The 25,939-nt window shown below is 39.5% G+C and overlaps 1 protein-coding gene across 1 annotated transcript in view; it reads left to right on the top strand.

Annotated features, from left to right (window-relative positions):
- LOC134661214 (lysozyme) overlaps window positions 1-23,962 on the top strand; it is a 40,064-nt gene extending 16,102 nt beyond the window's left edge. Inside the window, exons 3-4 of the mRNA XM_063517188.1 lie at window positions 22,756-22,819; window positions 23,772-23,962. Coding sequence (XP_063373258.1) covers window positions 22,756-22,819; window positions 23,772-23,905 — 198 coding nt within the window. The 3' untranslated portion in view covers window positions 23,906-23,962. The remainder of the gene's footprint in view (window positions 1-22,755; window positions 22,820-23,771) is intronic.
- The last annotated feature ends 1,977 nt before the right edge of the window (window positions 23,963-25,939 follow it).

The following is a 25,939-nucleotide window of genomic DNA, read 5'->3' as shown; positions in this document are numbered from 1 at the left end:
TGGAGTGTATTTTCCGTGTGACTTTTTTCATGGCACTTACCTTTTATTACTTAAAATGGGTAAAAGTTCAATATAAAAATACAAATTTGCGTTAGTCCCCTTTTAATTCATTTTCTGTATATTACACCCTCTACTGGAATTACCGGAACGGACTTCCTTACTTGTTTATGTCATAATAATTAACCCCATGTCCGCCCTCGTGAAATGTATTAAGTATAATAAGCCGCAAAGTCTAACAATAAAATTAAGCACATTTCCCCGAATCCTCACCTCGCGTTAATGATTTATAGAGCGTATCGAATAAAAGGGACCGGTGGCGTATTCGGAACAAAAAAATATTGCGTCAATCTGATACCGAGTTGCATAAGGCCACATAGAATGGCGATGCGAGCAGGGTATAATACGTGTCGCCGCCGGTTATGAGCAAACGCTCGCATGCTAGTACTCGCCCGCGCTGACCGAAAAACGTAAACATGCCTTTTGCGCCACAATAACGTTCAGATTAAGAAGCCAGACATTAAATCTGTCTAAAGGAGGCGTATCCATTCACCAGGCACACAAGTTTTTACTACCGTTGCGCGAGAAATGTGGAAATGTGGAGAGGAACGGGCGGCGACACCGGTTCCGATACTAACTGCGCGCGATAGCCGTTCTAACCTCTTTAATATGTTCTGTGGTTCACCTTATACATAAACTAAAACAAAGTACATATAAAGTAAAGTATAATGTTGTGACCTCTACTTGAGTTGCTGTATTCTCAGAAATCCTAGTGTAAATTTCATTCGATAGCGTGATGTGTGCGTTCACGTATGCGTTATGTCTCATTTTGTATGGGATTTTGAACAGCGCGCCAAGCGGGATGATTTGGAAACTCAAAACGCGTACGTCATGTCACGCCATCGACTGAAATTTACACTAGGGGTACAGTTTTTTTTTCGAAGTATTTTTAAACTTAAATTTGTATTATATCAAGTAAGTATTAGGTTAGTACATATTATGTATCTATCGATCTGATATCCTTTCACTTATGCATAATTACAGAAATTGTGTGCGAGTACGACGTAGATATTGGACCCAAATTGATACCACAATGTGCGTTTCTGAACACACTCCCAGATCCCATTATTATCTTAATAATCCGAGTCCGCGGCACAAGGGTACCTATCGTATTAACGCCCAGAAATAATGAATCCCCCAAAGACTGAATCAACTGAATCAACTGCCTACGAGTATGTTACCTATATAAATAGAGTGTATATGTGTGGAAAAGAGTACAGTCAGCATCTACAGTAGCAAATCAAACAATGCGTCAAAAGTATTTTCACCACACCAACTGGTAAAGGCTCTCTTGGTAGTTCAAAAACTGATGAGAAAGTTGCATTTTATCCACATGTGGGGCAAAGTAATCAAATGCAAATTTTGAGTTGTTTTTTTATGTTGGCTGATAGAATTGATTTTTAAATGATGATTTTGAATGATAAATAGGTACTTATTTACAAACATTCATTTGGTATTCATACATTCTGTAGACAGCCGAACACATATAATATACATATAGAACACCTAGCCCCGACTTCAATACCTGGGAAATTAATTCTAAAATAGTTCATCAATGGGTATTGGGTGCTTTGTGGGCAGGCTACGATTTGCATTGTCACCTGAGACGGGTAACGAGGCCGCGAAATCGATTCAGATCCATCCGTCTGTGCCTTAGGGGCCAATGCTGTGACAGTTATACAAATATCGATAGTTTTGATGAAATCGGCTTCGATATATATTATTTGCATTGTCACGAGAGTTGACGTAACGAACGGAGCTTCGGTTATCTGTGTTGGATTGGATAGTGATGTGACCACGTATCGATATTTAAAAGCATTCCGAAATTGGCCTTATATTATTGATTCAGCAAGACATACTTAGCTCTCAGGATATGGCCAGATATCGAACACCCCGGTTTAGGTATCTAGATTATTTTAAATTATTTGACCCTTGTACCTTGTACTCGTCACAAAATCGATACGAATACCTCAGTTGTATCTCAAAGAGCTCGAAAAGATTATCGGCCACGTTGAGTTTAAACCCTGAATGAATTCCAGTTCACGATCTAAGGTGTCATGAATGACATAGCAGCCAACGAATGTCGTATCAATATTGTGTCCATTTTTTTAAATTTACGGACGTAATAAAAACGGATCATGAGTTTAAAACTCAATCAATCTTTCACAGAAATCGGAATGCAGATTTAAAACAAGGGTGAAATATGTGGAAGTCATTGTTACATCGTTATCACATAATAATAGCCGGATGACTGGTCATTACCAGCCGTTTATTCATTCATCGAGATCGTATCAAATATGCATTAATTTTTACTTGGTTTCATTAATGAATATTCCATCATTATTGCTCCGTTTTGCGACGTTTGAGATTTTACAGTTAGCTGGGTTATTTTTTATTGTGAATGCAAGCGAGGATACATGGCACCATATTTAGATAGCATTGAGACACAGAACATTAGAATTAACCCTGATAAGACTATATCATTATAACCACAGATATATATCTGTGATTATAACAATGACAAATTGTTTGTCTGCGATCTGAATACTATTTCCTCTTTATAAATAAGTACATATTTACGAAGTGCTCGCGGTCAAAACACCACAATCATTTTTTCTTTAATATATACTAACGAATACATCCATACTTAATATACTTACTTACTTTCCTTATATTTCAGACATCCGATAAATATATACAAAAATCATAAATACAGAATAAATTAGAAATTCTAGTATTTTTATGATGGCTTATACGAAGATGACAAAAAAAGCATTGATCCAACAATTATTTACTTCTAATCCTCTAAAACATCGACATATCTATCGACACATTCGCACCCCTCGAAGACTCAGCAAATCGAAGTCCCGATTGAAATCAGCCGTCGGTAAATAACGTCTCGAGCTAATACTTTCCTCTCTGGCTAATCCCGCCTGATGAAGTGCACTGTTTGAACTGCATGTTGACACGGCATAATGATCTTTCTGACGTCACGATCTTACGTTTGTTTGTTTGAGTTCAAAAGGTTATTGTAGGCGACGGAACTACCTATACCAACCTCTGTGCTGCGCGCGTGCTGCAGCGTTATCACGGTCGCATTTTTATCACCCTGTCATGCCATGCGTCACTTTCGCACTTACATATTTGATAGAACGTGACAAGCATGGTGACAAATGATAAAGAGCCGACCATCTTTAGCCCTACTGGCCGGTAAGGATGTCGCTGCCAGCGCCCGTCTTTTGTTTTGTTGTAGATTTTTTTCTCAGTTTATGCACTGACGCCACTAGTTTATGCGATAAATGTTTATGTTTAGTTTTCACAACGTTTGTAATTTATGTCGAAATAGCTTATTAGTTGTATATTTTGTGTGCCTTCGAGTGCTGTGTGTAAATATTTGTGTAATATACTGTACAAACAAAGTTTTCGCGTATTATTCAACAGCTAGCTGTGACCCAACAGCCTACAGTTATATCTTTCGAGCAACACCGGCTTCCCACACGTCGGAAGGGAAGAGCCCAAGCGATATCTTACCCAATATCTTACCATACAAATCATACTGCCATTTTTTTCGGGGGGGGGGGGGCACGTGCACACAGTTGCACTCTCACTCACTACATACAAAATCCAATCTGTAATGACGACACAAATACATAGAAAATGACACACTTCAAAGACAAATCTTGTACACCTCGATCACTGTTTGCTGTGTACGGACGAGTCACAAGTTGTGACTGACTCACAACACGCACCGCCATAGGTACCTTATGACTCACGCTAGACCGGGCCGTGCCCGGGCCGAGGCGTCCGCCATGTCATTTTCTATGACGGCTGATCGGTGATCACGTGGTGCTTTCCATAGAAAACGAAGCGCCGGAAGCTCCGGCCCGGCTACGGCCCGGTGTAGCGCGAGTCATCCTTTAGCAGAGGCAGAGGGGAAATAGTACGAATGCCGTCTCCCTTCCTCGTTTCTCGAAGACTTGATGACATATAGAATTTTCTAGCAGCTGTTTTACTCCAAAGGTCATCCGACTGCTGTGAAAGCGCTCTTACCCTCGTAAATGCGATCAAAGACCGCTTCGACGCGCACCATTTGTAATTGGGTGGAGGTTCCCAATTAGTCCGTTCCAAAAACTTTCTGGCTGATCCAAGGAATAAGACTAACAAGTATCGATAACAATACATTAAGAGGAAAAGCCAGGAAATTAGAAGGAAGGATAAAGGTTTAGATTTTCATGTGAATGTTTTCATTGCCTGTCCATAATTAAACGTGTATGAATGTACGTGTAAAAATGTGCCTATACATTATGTACCTATGACAGAAGCGATGGAATCCGACCGGAGCCGTACACGTCCGCGAGCAGCCGACGGGCTTGCGGTCATACAAATATGAAATGCGCTCCGACTCCGCCCGTTTGGTGGGAATCGTACCACAGAATAAATAATAGTACTAGGTACTAGATATGAGCGCCGCGCCGGCGCGCCGCCGCCGCCGACGCTGCGCTATCGGCGTGGCATCGGCGTGACCTTGGTAGTTACTACTACTTTCAGAATCAGATAATATATTTTTAATCGAGTTTAGATCATTAACGGCGCCGCTTTCAATAGTTTATAGGCATTCTAAAGGTATTTTAGGCCCATATAATTCAAAAATATCGAAGGAAAATGCAAACTTATCTGTCTAGTAACCGCGCTACTAGTCTTGGGGAAACTAAATTATTTAATATCAATTTTAACATCAATATGCTTGTAATAAACATACTGATTTCCTTCCATTTTTATTGTGGAAAGTTCCACATTACAATTTATAGATTGTATATGAACTAGACATATGTCAATCACAATGAAAAAATTAACTGTGATCAACTCTGGCTAACGTGAGACTCGAACCCACATCTTTGGATTACCCGGGTAAATACCCGAGAGCGGGTATTTACCCGGTATATACCCGATATTTACCTTCCCGCGGGTAAATACGCGGGTATTTTCGTTTTTCTTCTAAATTTGATGTGTTTAATGGTATGTGAGTATAAATAAGATTAATTTAAGTAATTTTTTTATAATGTACATAAAATGTATGTTCAAACTAATTACGGAAAGGTTGCTATGAGGTGAAGTTCGATTTTAACATATAAGTCAAATTATGAATATCGTGTAAAATCATTCCCTGACTTCCGGAAATGTTTTATAACGCTTTTAATATACATTAGAAAGATGAAAATAAAGACTACTTATAAATGATAAGAAAAAAAAATTGTGCAGTGTCACAACTTGTGAAGCTCATAAGTCAAATACAGTTAGTTTTAGGACAAAAATGTATATAACCTTTTTTGTAGGAAATTCTGTGTACTTTAGTTTGTACATACAACACTTTTCGATATTAATGACAGATTCCAAGAAATATGAAAAAGTTCACTTTTACCCCCCCTCCCCCCAACCACACCCCCCGCCGACTGAAGTTCGAATGTGTATTATCAATGTATAAGTATGATAATTTACTAAACTCTAAAAAAAATACTCTTATGACGGTCTTTTTTAAATATTTATCAAAAGCGTACTAAAAATCCTTAGTTACAACTGCAGGTTACACTAAACCTTTTCATTTTAAATGACACACATTAATTACAACCATTAACTCGGTTTATATCTCCACTTTAACACAACTCGACATGTGCAATAAGAAATGAATCTACCCGTCCATTTGGGTAGATACGGGTAAATACCGGGTAGATGGGTATTTACCGGGTATTTACCTGGGTGGGTAAATTGGGTAAATACCCACGACCCATCTCTATCCACAGTTTATACGATATCAATTTTTTTCAATAAATTATCCTTGAAAATAAAAAATGCATTTAATTCATAACTTTCTTACACTAAAAACATGTTTTTTCGGTAAAATTTTGGTTTGAATACTTTTTTCATTAATCGAAGGTGTTTCAAGGCCACGCCGCCGATTCGCCGCCGCCGCCGACCAATTTAGACCGGCGCGCCGCCGCCGGCTAAATGCCTATCGGCGCTCATATCTACTAGGTACAGAAGATTCACTCTCTAACAAAACCCGTCTAATACGACAGATATGACCACTAGGTGGCGCAAGCGCGAGCAGGTGTCCATTTGGTAGCGGAGTGCGGCAACTACTTACGGCTAGACACCAAAATTGGTGTGGGCCGCATATACTTGTAGGTACTTGTAGCGACGCGACGAAATCGCGGAGTGAGCCACGCCTGATCGTACTTAAACCAGACTATAACTAACCGGTTTAACTAACGTAACGCGTTATCGTTATCCGTTTATCCATTATAATGAACGGCCCATAATGCGCAGCCCGGCTTCATTTCGGCCTATCCTTGCCCACTTTGATAGTGAGCGCGATATGACTGCGTGTTAACTAGATACTATTCAGTTTTCCCTTTGGTTCCTTACGCTTTGAACTCGAAATTTATGCTTGCGATTTTTTTTATGATGTAGGCACACGAGCAGACGAGTCGCCTGATCGTAACTCGTACGTAATTAGGTACCGTTGCTCAAGAATATTCATTTTCATCACACTTGGTCGAAAAAGATCTTATTTCATGCACTGAAGGACAAAGGCCTATATTAATTGTTCCCGCAGGAGATATGGATTGTGGAAAAAAAGGGAGAAATATGTGAAATTAATAAATATTTTTAATTATGTCACTAATTCATACGAACCAACGAGGTTATAAGTAAAATACTTTGTTTAACGTCAAGGTATAATGAAGTTTTACTTTTAAACTACTGGCGATTACAATTTACGACGTCGACGATTTAATATTTTTGTTTATGTTTAAAAATATTTAATTTGATTAATTTAATAACCGTTTGAAATATTTTACACACACACAATCGTGGCTGAATGCCGAAGGCCATTCCTGAGATATACCGTCAATAGGCACAACAATATTAGCGACAAATTACGTTTTATTTTAGTAACTAAAACAGGAGGGCTATGATGCTTTATCACCAAATCATTAATCATTTATTGCGTGACATGTGAAATACCTGATAAGTGATTAAATTTGATAAAAAGACGCGAGGATAAAGTACAAGTGACTAACGATAGCGTGACATGATTTGAGCGTTTGAAAAATCAATTTTAATTTCGATGACTTAAGGCCTATTTTAAAGAATAGATTACTTAATCACATTCCACCACTTATCTACTTTTGCCATTGACTGATAAAAATCATCCGTGGTTTGAGCTTTTGAAAAATCAATTCTAAACAAGTTTACTTAAAGCGTATTTTAATGAATGACATCCTATCACCACTTATCCACATGTGACGTTGATAGTTAAGAGTTATCCACGGTTAAAGCTTTTGAAGCTTTATTTCTAAGTACTTAGAGTTTATAGTCTTTGAAATAAGCTACATTATCGAATTAAGGTAGAACCGGCTGCAATACTTAATTAACGAAGGCTCATATTTGCTTGTAAATTCATACAAAATTTTAAGGACAGTAGACCTTATTAACCTCAAATACGGTGAATTTTATACGTCAAACCATCTGTCAAAATCAACTAAATTGTAGGCCCTCCCCAAACTTAGCCACCTTACTAAGACAACTGCTCGATGCATGTGGCCGTTGCTCTCCGCCTAATAGGTTGCCATGGGTATGCCAACCCCACCAATGCATCTACGGTTCCACTGTGGGGAGCAACGGCCACCATGTCTTGAGCTGCTGCCGTTGCGCTGGGAGGTTCCCACGGCACCATGTTCTTAATGACATCGTTAGGAGAGCCTTATTGTCAGAGTTACCTAATATCCCATGTATGCTTGAGCCGCCAGGCTTTAGCCGATCGGACGGCATAAGGCCTGACGGCTAGACCCTGGTGCCGTGGGAAAGAGGTAAGTGCTTACTGTGGGACGCCACGTGCGTCAGTACTTTTGCCGCCCCGCATCTTAGTCGTACAATGCGGTCGGCAGGAGCGGCTGCTGAGCATGCGGCGTCTCTTAAAAACCGGCCAAGTGCGAGTCGGACTCGCGCACGAAGGATTCCGTACCATTAGGTACGCAAAAAACGGCAACAAAATCACGTTTGTTGTATGGGAGCTCCACTTAAATATTTATTTTATTTTGTTGTTAGTACTTATTATTTGTTGTTGGCAACAGAAATATATCATCTAAATAGACAGACAGACCGACGGACAGCGGAGTCTTAGTAATAGGGTCCCGTTTTTCCTGAAACCCTAAAAAGATAAATACTCGGCGCTGAGCGGGTATTTATTCGTCTCCCTCGGTGTCGAGACTTCGGGATGCTCCGGGAGCTGGGACCTCGCCTGTTTGAAAGGGGCCTTGACCCTCGCTCCGGATTTTTCCTGATGCAAAGACTGTCCATCGCAATCTAAGGCGGTCCTAGGTCCTTGCTACTCGTAAAGTCTGCAGCGATATTGATAGCCCACGCAGTGCAGGTGTTATACTTGGGCAACCAGATCTTGACAGTAGAAAAAGGCGGCAAATTTGAAAAATGTAGGCGCGAAGGGATATCGTTCCATAGAAAATTTGAATTTTGCGCCTTTTTTTACTGACAAGATTTGGTTGACCAGCTATATTTACCCGTCATAAATTCATAGAAGTTTGACGTTTAAAATGACGCTTGCACTGCGTGGGCTATCAAAATCGCTGCAGACTTTTCTCGGTCTGACTCTATTAACTACTCTATACAGGGTGGTACAAACCTCGATGTCCAACATTTGTTTTTATTTTATCACTACGTGGGCTACTACCAATATTTTTTTATATTAAGGCTAGATTTTAGGAAATAAAGTTGTGTATCAAAGAAGTAAAAAATAAAATTCGGCACCGAAGTCAGGCACCGAACGTCATCTCTGAGAATCGCCTAATAGCCCACGATATGAGGAAACTAAAAAAAAATTTGAACGTTGTGGTATAGACCATCCTGTATAGTTTGAGTGATGGATTGCAACTAAATTAGTACGACGCTGTCATTTTCTATTACGCGATTACGTCCGATTTTACCCGAAAAACGAAGTGCATTCTTGTAAGTATAGTTGGTCAAACCAATTTGTCATTAAATAAGAACAATACAAACTATACTCATCCTTTTCTTTTGGGTGCTAGTACTAGTGTAAGACAAAGATATGACTCTCTCTGTCTATGTTTGAAATGAGACAGTCTTTTGACAAACGATATAACCTATTTGTAGTTTCGCATTTTAAATATACTTGGTCAACCAGATCTTGTCAGAGGAAAAAGGCGGCAAATTTGAAAAATGTAGGCGCGAAGGGATATCGTCCCATAGAAAATTTTAATTTCGCGCCTTTTTCTACTGACAAGGTTTGGTTGACCATCTATAGAAAAAAAAATCAGCGATGTCAAATCGGCGACATGATAGATTTTCATTGTCAGTCAGGCTAAAAGTACAATGTAATATTAATTTAAAAATTCATTGCGTAACATATACCTATAGGAAGAAAACAAACAAATAAATTGCATTAAATATATGCAGAACATGAGAACTATGAGAGTAAGGTGAGTTCGACTAAGATCGGACGCCGGGTAAGATCGTATGATTCAAATTTCTGCCTGTTGCGGGGCTTTTTTTTAATGCTGGCAAGGTGATGCAATGCGCTGTTTTGTGCCGCACCCCCCTTCAGGACGCACTTAACGCAAGACGCAAGACGCGCCTAACGAACAGGTGAATCATACGATCTTACCCGGTGTCCGATCTTAGTCGAACTCACCTTATGGATCACTCCATACGCAGAAGTGATTGATGGCTGAACATATATTCTGAAATTCGGCAACGCTATGAAGAAAAAATCCTTGGACGCCTATTCTCCACATGTGACACGAGAGGAAATATTGTCTGAAAAAAAAAACTGCAAGAGCTGATTTTATACGCAGATAAAAAAGACGTTAGAGTTTATGGAGACATGACAGAAGACGCGGTATGCTGAAGAATATGTTGTCACAAAAGGAGCGACAGTCCGTTTAAATGTAAATATGTTGCAATGACCTACAACTGGTGTCAGCGAGCTTGCCGTGATACCTTCACGAGCTAATCACAGCGGCGTATGATAAAATCATAGTTTCTACTGTGCGAAACATTTAGGGCGCGTGTACACGGTGCCGCCTCCGCGCCGCTGCCGCGCCGCCGCCGCACCTTCGCGCTATTTACACGAGACGCGTAAAGCCCGCTGCCGCGCCGCCACTGCGCCGCCGCTGCACCTTCGCGCTATGTACACGAGACAAGTATAGTCCGCCGCCGCGGGTTTTACGCGTCTCGTGTACATAGCGCGAAGGTGCGGCGGCGGCGCGGAGGCGGCACCGTGTACACGCGCCCTTATGTGTATGGAATCGAAGCTGTTTCCGGCCTAACTCCAATCTGTGGCTAAATGTTTTGGTGCTTGTAGTTTTTAAGTATTCTGAATTAAATACTCTGATTTAAACATAATTAGATTGTTTTTTTATTATTATTAATCTCTCTATTTTCACTTTATTGCACGAAACATAGGACGTTTTGCCAAATGGAATTCTCTACCAGTCAGGCGTAAGGCAAACAGAGATTGGTGTTGGTATGTAGGATATAAAAGCGACCGTATGTCGAACAGATAATCTGGTTGCTGGCATTACATACATCTTTCGTGCTGGTATTTTATACTGTTAAATCGTACCTATGCTAAAAAAGTGACGAACTCCGAATGTGACGTCCTCAGAAAGTGGCGTTCTCAGAAAGTGACGTCCTCAGTGCAACATTATATCTTTAATTAAGTACTTTAAGATGTGCCGGCAATCCGTCGCCATGTTGAGTTTGAGGTCGGCGTCTAGTTCGGCACACACATAGAGTGCCAAGTCTTTGAGCACTCTATATATGTGCCGAAACTCCTCGTTGGGCATATCCAAAGGGTTCCATGTATCCCTTATGGCACGTCGTTGAATTTTTCTTTGTTGATGCTTTTCTTCCATGGCAGCAGCTGCCAAGAAGAAATGATATCTTTGCCATCCCTACAAATAATGTAATGATATTCTTATATGAATACAAATGGAGTTCAAATAATATTATATTTGGAAAAAAAAAACTATACCGGCCAAGTGCGAGTCCAAAATTTTAGACCCAGTAATTTCGGAGATAAAAGTGGGGAGAGGGGGTAATTTTTTGGCTATTTTCTTAAATAACTTCTAACCTATTTATTGTACTTAAAAAATCGCTGGTGGTCTAGCGGTAAGAGCATGCAACTTGCAATCCAGAGGTCGCGGGTTCAAACCCCGGCTCGTACCAATAAGTTTTTCAGAACTTATGCACGAAATATCATTTGATATTTACCAGTCCCTTTTCGGAGAAGGAAAACATCGTGAGGAAACCGGACTAATCCCAATACTGGCCTAGTTTACCCTCTGGGTTGGAAGGTCAGATGACAGTCGCTTTCGTAAAAACTAGTGCCCACGCCAGTTCCTGGGATTAGCTGCCAAGCTGCCCCAGGCTCCCATGAGCCGTGGCAAATTCCGGGACAACGCGAGGAAGCCATGTCCGTCTTTGGGTGATGGGTCACTAATTTACATATGTGTACTAAATTTCAACTTAATTGGTCTAGTCGTTTCCGTGAAAATAGGCTGTGACAGACGGACAGGCAGACGCACGAGTGAACCCTAAAAATTGTATTTTTCACCACTTCTATATCATGAGAGCACCTTGTCGTGCCCAGTGAGCACTACGATAAATTAATCAAAGGCTAGCCGTCAAAAATCGACTATATGTCTAATTATCCAACAAACGTAGCCATTTACCGTCTATCGCTGTCAAAGTGGACAAAACGGTATGAATGTTATAAAAATGTATAAATCTAGACAAGTGTCTTTTATATCATTTAACTTATCCACTTATCAACTAAGTTTAAGTTGGAAAAGTAGACAAATGACATATTATCCAACGAGCATGTTCTGCAGTTAATCGTTTAACGACTATCGCTGTCAAAAGTGGAAAAGACGACAAATCAATAAAAACTGGATAAAATGTCAGTTTTATCATCATTTATACAACTATATCATTTATACAGTCGACCATCATAGCCCTACAGGACTTGTTTATTCGGTGCTAAGCTGACCAAATCTAGTATGCGGTCACTGCATTGACCCATTTCCATCTAAATTAACCAGAGTAAATCTGCACGTAACACCTTGTTTATTAAACCGATGAGTTTGTGATTTAAACCCGTAATTCTATCCACTGCTATCCATATTTACGATATATTTTACGTACCTATCCAGTTTATATTTGAAAAAGTTTACCGACGGCGCACTAACAACAGTTTCTGGTAAAAAGTTTCACACATTTACTACATGATTTGACAAGATTTTTAGTGTGTGTGAATAAGCAGGTTTTATCTATTATTTTTTATGATATAAGAGACAGACGAGTAGACGAATCGGCTAGTGGTAAGCAAGGGGTTGTAAGTTACAGCCTTTAAGATGGAAGTAGGCTCTTTTCTACTACTAGTTTTCTTTTCTAGTACTATAAGGAAACGCAAATTATGATGCTATGGTATGCAGGGTAACGATATAGAAAATTGAAAATTAATTAAATTTATACACGTTTTCGTTTTTTTTTATCGAGCCAACTTTAACCTTAAGGTTTTAGTTGGTGCCTGCCCTTGCAAATATAGTTTCCGTGTGAGTTTTCATGGCATTTTCCCTTGATTAAAACGTGTAAAAATTAAATATAAAAACTACAATTTTGCGTTACCGTCTGTTCAGAAAGAGAAGTCGTGGAATGTATGGGGCGGTGCCCCCCATAACCTCTAGCGCAGTGGTTCCTAACCTTTTCAGTCCGGTCACCCCTATGACTAACTAGGGAACCTGATTTTACCCCTCCTCCCTAATTAATAAAAAAATAATGGTAATAAAAAAATAAAACGTGTACCTACGTTTGTTGTATTGTTATATTAGGTTAGCTTTTTACCCCCGTAAAATACCAGTTTTACCCCCACGGGGGTAATTACCCCCAGGTTAGGAACCACTGCTCTAGCGGCACAGATATCAAAACTTGTCAAATATGTCAAATATAAATAATACTCGAATAAAAATGGAAAGGGAGACCTTATCTTAGGCCTTTGGGCGGCTAACTGTCAATAATAAGTATGGGAGAGTAGGAAGTTACCAGTCACAAGGGTCGTTGCACGGCCCCGATTCGACACGAACTGATGCACCTAATACGCGCCATCCGCCGTGCAATTGAGAGCGGACGTGATTCGTGCATAATGCCAATTGCGATATATAAGCTTTGGGAGTGCCGGAATAAATATCATTCTAAATAATGTATCAATACAGATGTAGTGCATAATTGTTTTCCAACGTATTTTCTCATAAACGTTTGTATTTGGCATGCTTGTTCAATGTCAGTACTTTTTGTACCGAGACTGACTGAAATAGTAAGATACGTACGAACGAAAGTTTCCCTGAATATACTATGGAAAATTAAATGATTATGCACTACATCTGTTCATACAATATAGATGATTGAACTAATCTCAATAAAGAAATCTGCAAATAATAGAAGATATAGTTTTAAAACCAGAGGACGATGAGCGTGGCGCGATTTCTATGTACAGTCAGCAGCACTAGTTGCGGGCGAAGTGTTCAAAATGATCTTGACGCGACTTTATTATTAAGATAATAAGAGCGCGTCTAGGTAATTTAGAACACCTCACCCGCTTGGCAACTTCTGCTGCTGACTGTACAAATTCTCCCCTCTTGTTCATAAGTCTGTTTGTCGGTCTATCCGTAATTTTGACATATACAAGGTGTCCCAAGAAGTAGTGATATACTGAAGCTGGGAGGTAGAGGACCTAGAGGGCTATCTGAACCACCCCCATTTATGTTCCGCGATTTTTCGTAAAAAAAATTAATGCCAAGAAAGATAAAATTACCCAGTATGTTTTATTTTTTAAGCGCCCTTGAAGTTGTGAACATACTGGGTAATTTTATCTTTCTTGGCATTAAATTTTTTTTTAATTCCATTCAAAGATCTAACGATAGTAAATGTTACCATACTGAATTGGCCTATCTATCAGCTTAGCACACAAAAAAATCAAGCATTTACCGCAATAATTCACGTCACCATAAATAAAAATCTCATCGTACTCGGCGATAGGTGAAAAATTTAAAAAAATCATAACTCCGAAAATACGAAAAATCGCGGAACATACATGGGGGTGATTCAGATAGCCCTCTAGGTCCTCTACCTCCCAGCTTCAGTATATCACTACTTCTTGGGACACCTTGTATATATATAAATATATGCGTAAAAGAGGGATAAAATGAGAATTAACTAATGATGCTTGCAGTGCGTTTATGAAACAAATCCGTGTTAAATAACCGAAGCTCATAATTTGCGCTGTTAAATTCCCAATCGTTCCAGCCGCTTGCCAAATTGATAGTTGGACCACTTTATTTACGTGTCTTTTGTTTACACACCAGGGAGGTGCATAGCGACATCTAGCGTAAGAATGTTCTATCTTAACACATTCACCGCTGAGCTATGGTCGTAGCGCGACGTAGCGAAAATGCTTCGTAGAGGCAAAACGACAACGTGTCGTGATTAGAGACGAATGGGTTAACGGCACCGAAGTGTCAAGTCGGAGTTTTGTTAAGATAAGATAAGATAAGATATTATTTATTGTATAACTGTGTACAAAGATGTTGACATAATACAATTAGGAACCAACAGTCACAACAAATAACAACAACAAATAACAATTAGGAATCAACAGTGTTTTCAGTAACTGCTTGCAGTATCTGTTCTATAAAAAGAAAGTCAAAATTTCATGTTTTTTTTTGTATTATTGTGCTAATAAACGCATATTTAATCCAAATCACCCTCGCTCGTGCCACCAATCAGAACACTCGACTAATTACGAGATTAAAACTAACTGCGGCTGAATAAGGCTAGATACTGCATTTATCCGGATTAATGACAACAACTGGTTTGTAACACAACAGGCGCAGTTGATGGATTGGGCTTATTAATAACGTCAGGATTACTATTAACTATTACTACGGTATTATTTAGTGCGAATCTAATTATTTGCCGTAAAACTATAAACTAAAGTCCAGTACCCTCGCTATTAGTTTTAGGCAACTCAAACGCACTGCATCTCGCTTGCACCAGTGTCAGTACGAGGGAGATGCATTGTGAGTTAGTTTACGCAGTCGCTAGCGAATATACCAGTGTCCAACTCGTGGTAAGGATACTGTTTTGTATCAAAACCGACGTAGGTAGTTGATGCCGCGCCAGGATTACTACGGTATTATTTAGTGCGAGTATAATTATTTACCTATCTATAGAATAACTACATAGGGCCTACGGTTATGGGGTTGTTCAAAAAAAGGAATGTGCAGATAAGAAACGCGCATATTTTGTACCTCATTTCTACCCTGCTAGGACGCGATTTTCAAAAAAATCCCCTTTTAATATAGAACCTTGGAAAAATATGTGATTTAATTTATTTCCAACTCCTACCTTCAACGGTTTAAACTGTGCATCAGTCAGTCAATGTTAAGCAACGGGTACTGCTTAATATGTATTTTACATAGATAGCAAGCACTAACTCTTCATTCAGCCCAGCGATGTGACCCCTGGGACCCATGAAGAGCAACATTACGGCAATTACTTGCGATTGAACATTCTACTAAATTAAATGTTTTTTTCCGCGTCCTTCGCAAATGTGATTTAATTGGAGTTTTAAATGGATAAGGGACACCCCACACTAGCGTCTTTTCAGCGTCGACTGCTAGTCAGCGCTATGGAAAATGCGATATGGCGTCGCTGCGCAGTTGCGTCGAGCAGCAGTCATAGAGTTGACTATAGACGCCGAAGCTCGGGAGTCGCTTGTGTGGCCCTAGAAATACTTTGAGATTTCTTTTAATTATTATTTGCAAAGGCATTCGCTGTTGCTTGCAGTATTTCTGGACAGATAAGACCGGGACCGATTCAAACCTTCAAGAAATGAGCGTCCCATTCTTTATCCCATGAAGAAATTACTGCTTAAAAGGATGGAATGAGGGTTCAAAATTACAAGTTTACTAATACTAAACGGGCCCAAGTCACGGGCGAAGACTAGTTTCAAACAAAAAGACACACTTAAAAGTGAAGGTGAATTTCTTTATTCTTCAATTTAGGCATACATGTTACAATGCAGTTATGAAAAATCTGCCACCGGTTCTTATTCTAACCCTATACCACAGCCCCGAGAAAATACCGGTGCCAGTAACTCGGCTAGGGCTAGACGCATATAAAAATAATGATCAAATACGTAGTTTTCCCAGAAAACAAATCAGCTAGGTACGACGCAGTTCCCTATTTCTCTCAAAACAAATAACTGCAAATTGCAACGTGCAACGTAACGTCGTGTGACGCAATTTAATTAGTGATGTGACGTTGCCAATATTGTGGGGAACAATATTCCCAAAAATTGCCGCTAATGTTGCCAGTGTAATGCTTAATGGAAATGTTGATAAAATCATTACATTGTATAAAACAAAGTCGCTTCCCGCTGTCTGTCTGTCCCTATGTATGCTTGGATCTTTAAAACTACGCAACGGATTTTGATGCGGTTTTTTTTTAAAGATAGAGTGATTTAAGAGGAAGGTTTATATATAATTTTTTAATCCGTGCGAAGCCGGGGCGGGTCGCTAGTTATTTATAAAACTTTCTAAATGGGTACTGGCAACGAGCTTAGAGGTGTCGGGGAGCACCATTTAGCCCACACCTCTGCGCTTGGCGGGGCGGGGCAATGCTGAAAGCACAGGCATACAAACCCGCCGCCAAATGCCGCTCTCATGCAATAAAAGTTACGCCCTCATTATAAAACTATAATATGCTTAAATCTTATATGAAACTTGGCATGAAAATTTACGTAAGTAACATATCTGGTAAGTGGTACTAGTTTTCGTTGCGAAAAAATATATTAGAAAGAAAATAGAGCGAGCACAAGCTTTGTATGTAAATTCAACTTCAGAATTTCGTTTTAAATGAGAGCGTAACTTGGATTGCATTCTTGAATTTTGATGATTTAATTCTTAAAGCTGTGCAGTACCATATCAGGTTCGCTGTACGCTTGTTTGCCACCGTCCTAAACTATTAATTTTAGTGATAAGCTTATTATAATTAGTTTTAAGTACATATACTCGTAAGTAATTTGTAACCCATGACTTGCATGTTTGGTTGAACTGTCAATGTAAAGTTGGTAAATAAATAAATAAACATTTTCCCGCAATGTTGCTACAACACTACGCAATTGCCAATGTCATCAGCGTGACGCTCAAATATGAGCGAATTAATTAAAAACCTGTTTGCTGACTAAATACAAAACCGACGAAATTTGCATTTTCATCACGGGCGTGTTGAAAAAAATTGAAACTGTGTTTTTGTGAAATTGACTCGCCTTTAGCCGTGCATGTTGACAAAGCGATTTGGACCCTGTTTAATTATGTTGGCAGGTGCGTCACTATAATCACCAGCGGGACATATTTTTCTGACACGGTAAATAGTAACGTTTTTATACTGGTGAGGTGTATCTAAGGGTGGTATTCCATCTATCCAATAACTTGGTCTAAAGTGTATTACGTCTCACATGTTCCGTAATGAAAGAGTGAGATATAATGCACAATTGGACCAATATATTGGAGAGTTGGAATCCTATCTAACTATACTTTGTAGCTGACCAACATGATAGCGAATGGTAAAGTATGAACGCTAAGCACGAAGCTCGACCGCCTCGCCTGTTCCTGTCTCTATTGCACGCGCATAATTATATTGCTGTCCCGCTCGTACAGGGGCTTTGACCGCCGGCATCATGGGCAGGACAGTAATATAATTTGGAGCGTGCGATAGGGATAGAAACAGGCGGGTTAATGAACGAAATTCTTTATGCTTAGTGTCCTTACTTTAGCTGCGTAGTCCGTATGTTTCTTTGAAAATCTGCCTTGAGCTTGAATCCTGTCAAACAAATGAAAGACAATACAATACATACAATACATAAGCATCATTAGTTTTTTTTAAATGGAAGCATCATGAAGAAGTCTATTTATTACAGCCAAGCCTATATTTTGACATAAATATAACCGCCTTCTAGCCTAGTCGGTAGTGTACCTACGTTTGAAGCAGGAGTTACCGGATGTGAATCCTATGAATATGTATTATGTATAAAATGTATATAGGTACATCAATATTATATTACATAGTTTAGTACCCACAAAACAAGCCTTGTTGAGCTTACTGTGACTAGGTCAGCTTCTGTAAGATTTTCACAGACTTATTTTTTTTTAAACCTACTTACTAATCATAATTTCCTTCAGGGTTTGAAAGTCAGATAGCTTTCTTTTCTTAATTCCTTAGACTTCCATTGTGAACTTTAAATCAAAGTTTTATTTGAACACTATAATTACTGGAAATTCTAGTTGCGACCTTATCCCCTTGGCCAGCAATAATGCGTGGCGGCCGACGATTAATACTTGCCGCATTTAATGAGCGGCCATCATTTTTTGCTGACCGTACCGCGTTTGTAATGGAATTCATGAAATCACGCGCGCTTTACCTATGGATGCGTTTTTATTGCATTGGGAAAATAATAAATACCTACTAGAGCATTTATAATTATAATTGCATTGACAATGACGTCACATGATCCTTTTTAGAGCGGCCCACAATACAAGAAAAATTGACAGTCAATTGGTTTTTACCTTTGATTGAATTTATTTTATTTTAAAATCGAACGAAATAAAACAAAAGCAAACTGTTCAATTAAATAATGAGTAAAATTTCATTGTAGGTGTAATTAGTACTAGTATTAGGACGGGTGACGTAACATTAGAGGTAAAAAGCATACGTATACATAAAGTATTTGGGAGTAAGTATTTTCATTCGCATTTGCTCTCTGAATGCGACATTTTTTTATGAAAATAGTAGGTAGTAATAGTAGAAAGTAAATATAGTAGTGGATGGCCATTATTATGATGGCATTAAATGATGGCATTTAAAAGTTTTAAGCAAAAGGTTGTTTTTAGGGTTCCGTACCCAAAGGGTCCGTCTGTCCGTCTGTCTGTCACCAGGCTGTAACTCATGAACCGTGATAGCTAGACACTTGAAATTTTCACAGATGATGTATTTCTGTTGCCGCTACGTTTAACAACAAATACTAACAAAATAAAATAAATATTTAAATGGGGCTCCCATACAACAAACGTGATTTTTTTGCCGTTTTTTGCGTAGTGGTACGGACCCCTTCGTGCACGAGTCCGACTCGCACTTGGTCGGTTTTTTGTCTTTTCTTTAGACTTTAGTCATTAGGTATGTCGAAGCTTTAGTTCTGAGAATGGTCGTAAAACAACTGCAGCTTCGTCTGAGCGCTAAGAACTTTTTCTAACTTAAAGCACAGGAAGAGGTTTCTTTCGTTTATTATATGAACTTGGTTAGGTCTTATCTTGTTACTTCTCTTTATAAAATTAAAACTATTTTCTACTTGCAGACGTACAAAAAATAACCTATATGTCATTATGATCAATTATGAGCCGTTTTCATTTATTTCTTATTTCAGTACAAAACATGAAATTAACCGCTAAAGTATGAGCTTGTTTTTACGTAATAAATAATATTTATACAGCAGTTATATAATAAGACAACTGGTAATTATTATTTAATCTATGTATTTTCTATGATATATACAAAACTAGTTTTAATACTTACGTCAGTTCATTACACAAATGCTATTTATTATTTATTAACTTGTCCCGGTTTTGAGCTACAACTGACCACTGACCTGCCGGCCTAGCCAAGCTGACAATCGCTATCGCTTCGATAACGAATCGCTTTGTGTCTCTCTATCACTCTTCCATATTAGTGCGACAGTGACAGTTGCGTTTCGATCGCTACGGAGCGTTAGCGATTGGCACGTTGGCTACGCGGCCAGGGCAGGGGGCCGATTTTTGAATTTCGATCGCTCGATTTCGCCACTCGAAATTCGGTGGAAAACGGCAAATGATAATTTTTGAAATACGAGCCATAGAAATTGGGAATCTAGTGATATTGACCACTCGATTTCAATTCTATTAGTAGAATTTAGATGCCTAGCAGTGGATATATTATTTAACGAAATACATGAAATCGACCGGTCGAAATTAAAAAACCGGCCCCCTGTCTCTCAAAAAGGAGTCCATGCTGAGTCCATGTTATAGAAAAAAAAACCATATAGTCTCATTTCAAACATAGTCAGAGAAAATCATACTATCTTTGTCTTACACTAGTACTAGCACCCAAAAGAAAAGGATAAGTATAGTTTTTTTTGTTCCTATTTACTGACAAATTGGTTTGACCAACTATAACAATCAATTTATAGTTTGGCAAAGGACTGTCTCATTTCAAACATAGACAGAGAGTATCACATTATCTTTGCTTACACTAGTACTAGCACCCAAAAGAAAAGGATGAGTATAGTTTTCCTGGTTCTTACTGACTGACAAATTGGTTTGACCAACTATTATTATGTTTCGGTCACAATCTCACAATGCACGTTTGACCCGATTCCGATTTTCCTTTTGCTTTCCCCCAGTTTCTTTACAAGGTTGCAAGTTTTCCGTCAGTAAAACAGTATTAGATTAGGGCTGTCACCGTCGACAGACGAAGCCGCGACAACGACACAACGCGCGGCTAGGGTTACCACCGCGACCCGAATTTAGTTTATTAAAAAAACATCATATATCGCCCGAATTACGGGCAAACATACTGTAAATGCCAATTACTATTAGTTCCATGTTTTTTTTTTGTTCCATGTGTTTGTTGCACATTGAACTCGGTTACTTAATCAAGCACTAATTTCCCAGAGTTCATTTTTGTTGACAGTACATATAACTTTGAGAATCCTCTCCCATTACTTTCTCTATTTTTTTCTCTTACGTATCACGGTACGGAAAACGGGTGTCAACTGTCAATAACACAAAAAAACAAATTAACAAGAATCAGATTTCGAAGTTTCACCCCGTTAACTTTATAATATAACCGCATATACAATTTGGGACATGACGAGTATGGCAGCTACCTTAATAACACACATAAACCTATTAAACCTGTATTACATACCATTGAATTTAATGCTAAGATATCAAACGTTATCATGCTTCGGCTTTTTAGCTTTTTTCGGAAGTGTAAAAAAATACCGTGACGTAGGTTACCTACCCAACACTTTTCTGGTGTTCTTTCAAATTCTAACTAATTATGTAATACGGGCAACCACTGGGGCTGTAAACTAACGCAGTCTCCAGGGCTCCAACTTCATATGTAGCATGTATGTTTTAAACAATAAAGATTTATTTATCGAACGAGCGAGCGAAGCGAATTGAAGTTCTTACATTCAACTTGGAACACACGGCTGGCTAGGGGCACGTCCCGGCATTTCGATGTTTTTAAGCTGAACTATCAGAGGATAGTTTGATGCACAATAACTTAAGTAAATTTGTTCTAATTTAAATGAAATTGGGTGAACGTATAGGTGAGCGCATTATATTTTAGTCATTAAATTTTGAGCAGGCTCGATCACGAGATTATTGAGCTAGAAGAGCTTAAAATGCCAAAAAGCTATTTGTGTGGGGTCTTGCTATTCTGGTCATTTTAATTGCAAGAAAGTAAGGTCGAGTTTGGTATCAAATGAAAGTGTTCGGTTTACATATTTATAATATTGTTTTTTAATTTAAGATTTCAAAATAATTAGCAAGATAAAAACGAAATAAAATAATCATAATATTAGTATTTGACATTTGACAAGAAAGATTACGGCTTGCCACAGATACAGTTTATTTTAATCTCTATGGTGATTTAAATTTATCAATTAAGGGCTCCACAGATCTTGCAATAAATCGCACGCGGTTTTAGATCCTTTCACCACTAAGTAGCACTGCCTTCAATTGATCTTTTTGGCGAAACGCGAGTTCTTAGTTCGGGGCGAACTACTAGTTTTATTTATTTATTATCATTCCCTAAAAGTTGACAACCCTAGCCAGACACAATGTCAGTTACATTTTACTGGCAACGTAATGTAATAGAAATCTGAACCGTATCAAGTGACGGAGCTCGATAAGGTTACGGGAATTGGAATATTAGGACACTTTGGAAATTATTCAAATTATATCATCGCACATTTGGTAGGGGTGTGGTACAGTCATCTGCAATAATATCTCACACAACGTAGCGCGCACAAACTTATATGCAAAATGAACACTATAGAAAATAAACTAAACCGAATAGAATAGAATTATTGACTATAGATTATGGAGGTATAAGTCTAAAATAAAATCGTACTTCCAAAGTTATAGGTAAGCTGGGTCAATGTGGCTAATTCCGTCTACCAGCGTTTTTCTCGAACAATGAACAAAATTGAAAATTTCATCGACAAAGCAGTGATTGCTTTTAGTTTCAGCAATCAAAAGCAGATGTTTTTTTACTGGTTTTCAGAAGGGTTTTGTTGATCTGTGTCCGTACCATGAGTCACTGACAGTGTCAAAACTGACGTCTACGTAATTTACTTTCTCTACATCTCGCTCGCACTAATACCTATGTGAGTACGAGCGAGATGCATCATCTCGATAGCGTTTATGTCAGTGCCAAACTGGTGGTAGCTACACTATTGAGTCAGTTTTTAAAGATAATTAACCGAGACACGTTAATTTTCAGATCAACAACAAAGACTGGTGCAAAAAGGGCCGCAAAGGAGGGCACTGCAACATGAAGTGTGAAGGTACTAATTACAGTCGCTAACAAACCTAATAGCGAGTCATTTGTTATCGCTAATCTGATCGATTAAAGCGTTTATCAAGAGAAATTTGGGGCTTAAGAGTGCTCTCACCTCAAAGATTTCAACAATAAAGATAGGCCCGTCCATATAATTCCGAGCGAACATGCGCACTTACGAACACGTGCACAAACGCGATTTGCGCACCAAACTGGCCCACTTCGTAGTACCTGTACATCCGTCTTTACTAAGTACTAGGGTTTGCTCCCGGTACTGAGTTTGTATGGCGAGAACCGGGAATTCCCGGGAATTCCCGGTTCTCGCCATACAAACTCAGTACCGGGAGCAAACCCTACTAAGTACATAATATAACTAATATAAGTCAATGTTTCGTCTTCGGTACCCTTTAAGAGAAGCCGACCGTTTCTCCGAGCAAACGTAGTCCTCGCTTCTTCACGCAAATTTGATGGTGCTAGTTTTTCCATTACCTGAAAGAAAAAAAAAGAAAAATGAGAAAAATATACACCTAAAGAATGTATAAAGTGTCAGTAATAGTTGCATAATTATATATTTTGAATCCGGGAATAACCGTAAAACCACCATGACGTAACTATAGTCCAAAATCTTCAAATTATGATCTAAACCTAACTCGAATATCGCTGCTTATATGGCAGATTTTCAATAAATGGCAAAATAACCCAGATTACAATTATTTCACTAAGATTACAGAAACAAATTCTGACAAAAATTGACATTATCTCTAAAACAAGATCGATTTCAGGAAACATCGTATGACATTTTAGTCTCTAAATGCTCCCGAAATGGGCAAGCTCCTGGACTTCTGTGATATTTATAAGACCTATGTACCAACACAGCTTTGACAATAAAGAAATCTTATCTTTTCAAGAATACACCTTTAGAATCTGTCGGGTTTAATTGACATATTTTTTTTCTGCAGATCTTCTGAACGAGGACCTAGCGGACGACGTGCGGTGCGCCAAGCGCATTTACGACCGGGTCGGATTCAAGGCGTGGCCCACCTCCTACGCCTACTGCAAGGAGAAGAGCCTGCCAGATCTGTCGCGTTGCTAACTCTACACACTCCAGCTACTTCTCACTTCCATTCATCTGCAATCAGCTCGATGGAACGAGAAGTAGAACGTTAGGGCTATAGGGGGAGGTTTGAGACGACGTGCGGTGAGCCAAGACGAGGTTCAAGGCGTGGTCCACCTCCTACGCCTACTGCAAGGAGAAGAGCCTGCCAAATCTATCACGTTGCTAACTCTACACACTCCAGCTATTTCTCACTTCCATTGATCTGTAATCAGCTCGATGGAACGAGAAGTAGAACGTTAGGGCTGGCTATATGGGGAGGTTTGAGACGACGCGCGGTGAGCCAAGCGCATCTACGATCGCGTCGGCTTCAAGGCGTGGCCCACCTCCTACGCCTACTGCAAGGAGAAGAGCCTGCCAAATCTATCACGTTGCTAACTCTACACACCCCAGCTACTTCTCATTTCCATTGATCTGTAATCAGCTGGATGGAACGAGAAGTAGAACGTTAGGGCTATAGGGGGAGGTTTGAGACGACGTGCGGTGAGCCAAGGCGAGCTTCAAGGCGTGACCCACCTCCTACGCCTACTGTAAGGAGAAGAGCCTGCCCGATCTGTCGCGTTGCTAACTCTACACACCCCAGCCACTTCTCACTTCCATTAATCTGCAATCAGCTCGATGGGACGAGAAGTAGAACGTTAGGGCTATAGGGGGAGGTTTGAGACGACGTGCATTGAGCCAAGCGCGTGAGAAGAGCCTGCCCGATCTGACGCGTTACTAACTCTATGCACTCTGGAGAAGTAACTGGCTACTTCTCATTTCCATCGAACTGTAATAAGTTCCATGGAACGCGAAGTAGCAGAACGTTATGCTGTTAGGGAAGTAAGGTTCGAGACGGGTGGAGAAAACGTGAAATGTTTACGGACAAAACGAATCTGTTCCACAGAAATATAATGCCACTATTAATATTTTTACTCACTACACAGGAGGAGGAATAATTATGTAGCGTCTTCATAATATATAGGAGGCAACGTGGCACCTGGTTGCATCATCACAATAATTTTAAACGCAGGAATGTCACGTTGCGTCGCGGTCGCATAAAGTAACCTTCAAGAATAGAACTGTTCTTATAGTCGATTTAGACTCTCGCGCGAGCCACGAGACGAGCCGCGAGCCGCGCCACGAGACGCGAGTAAGCGGAGAGTAAGCGGTGGGCTCGCGGCTCGTCTCGTGGCTCGCAAGCTCGTCGAGCTAATATAATTTAAACACTAACGGCACGGCATAAGGTTTATAACTGAATGACAAGCCGAACGCGAGTGTAAGCGGTGGACTCGCGTCTCGTGGCGCGGCTCGCGGCTCGTCTCGTGGCTCGCGCGAGAGTCTAATCCGCGTATTAAAGATAAAGCTCTCCACTTGTCTCGTATTATTATCGTAGACGTAGACCAAAGTGTGTCTTGCTGTGTGGCGATGGCGTTCGCAAAACATAGTAAATATCTAAAGTAACAACACTTGTCTGTAGAACAGTTTAAACATTTGCCAGTCTTAGAAAACATTAGAATCCTCCCCTTAATACAGCCGACCAATGAAATAGGGTATCGGCACGTACAGGTCGGTACGGATAAGTTTAAGGTTAGGGCCCGATTTACCAGGCTAAATTTTAGAAACTTACAAATACATGTCGGTCTATGACAAAAGGAAAATAGATCATAGCTATATATGGATCATAGGCTAAACTAGAGACTGAAGTCCAATGCTAGACATGCCTAAGGATATTTTTGCCGCGACGCCAAATGCTAGATCAGGCCCTGGCATATTAAATATTGTACCTATCATTATCCAGATCACTATATACCTATATAATTTCGGTACTGATAGCCACTTCTTCGTACCGATATATTTACACGTGCCAGTACCCTCATAAATGTAATACGTCATTTGATTGGTATCTCTAATTTTCGTAATTCTCGTTCAATATATCTAGCAAAATTTGTTCAACAACTTCAGTCCTATATTTAACAAAATCATTTAGGAGATGCCGGATGTTCGATATTATAAAAATATTGGATACATTTT

The sequence above is a fragment of the Cydia amplana genome, chromosome 2 (assembly GCF_948474715.1).
Source record: "Cydia amplana chromosome 2, ilCydAmpl1.1, whole genome shotgun sequence".
NCBI classification, from domain to species: domain Eukaryota; kingdom Metazoa; phylum Arthropoda; class Insecta; order Lepidoptera; family Tortricidae; genus Cydia; species Cydia amplana.
The sequence above is the reverse complement of the archived record's forward strand: the minus strand, read 5'-3'. Positions and strand labels throughout refer to the sequence as shown.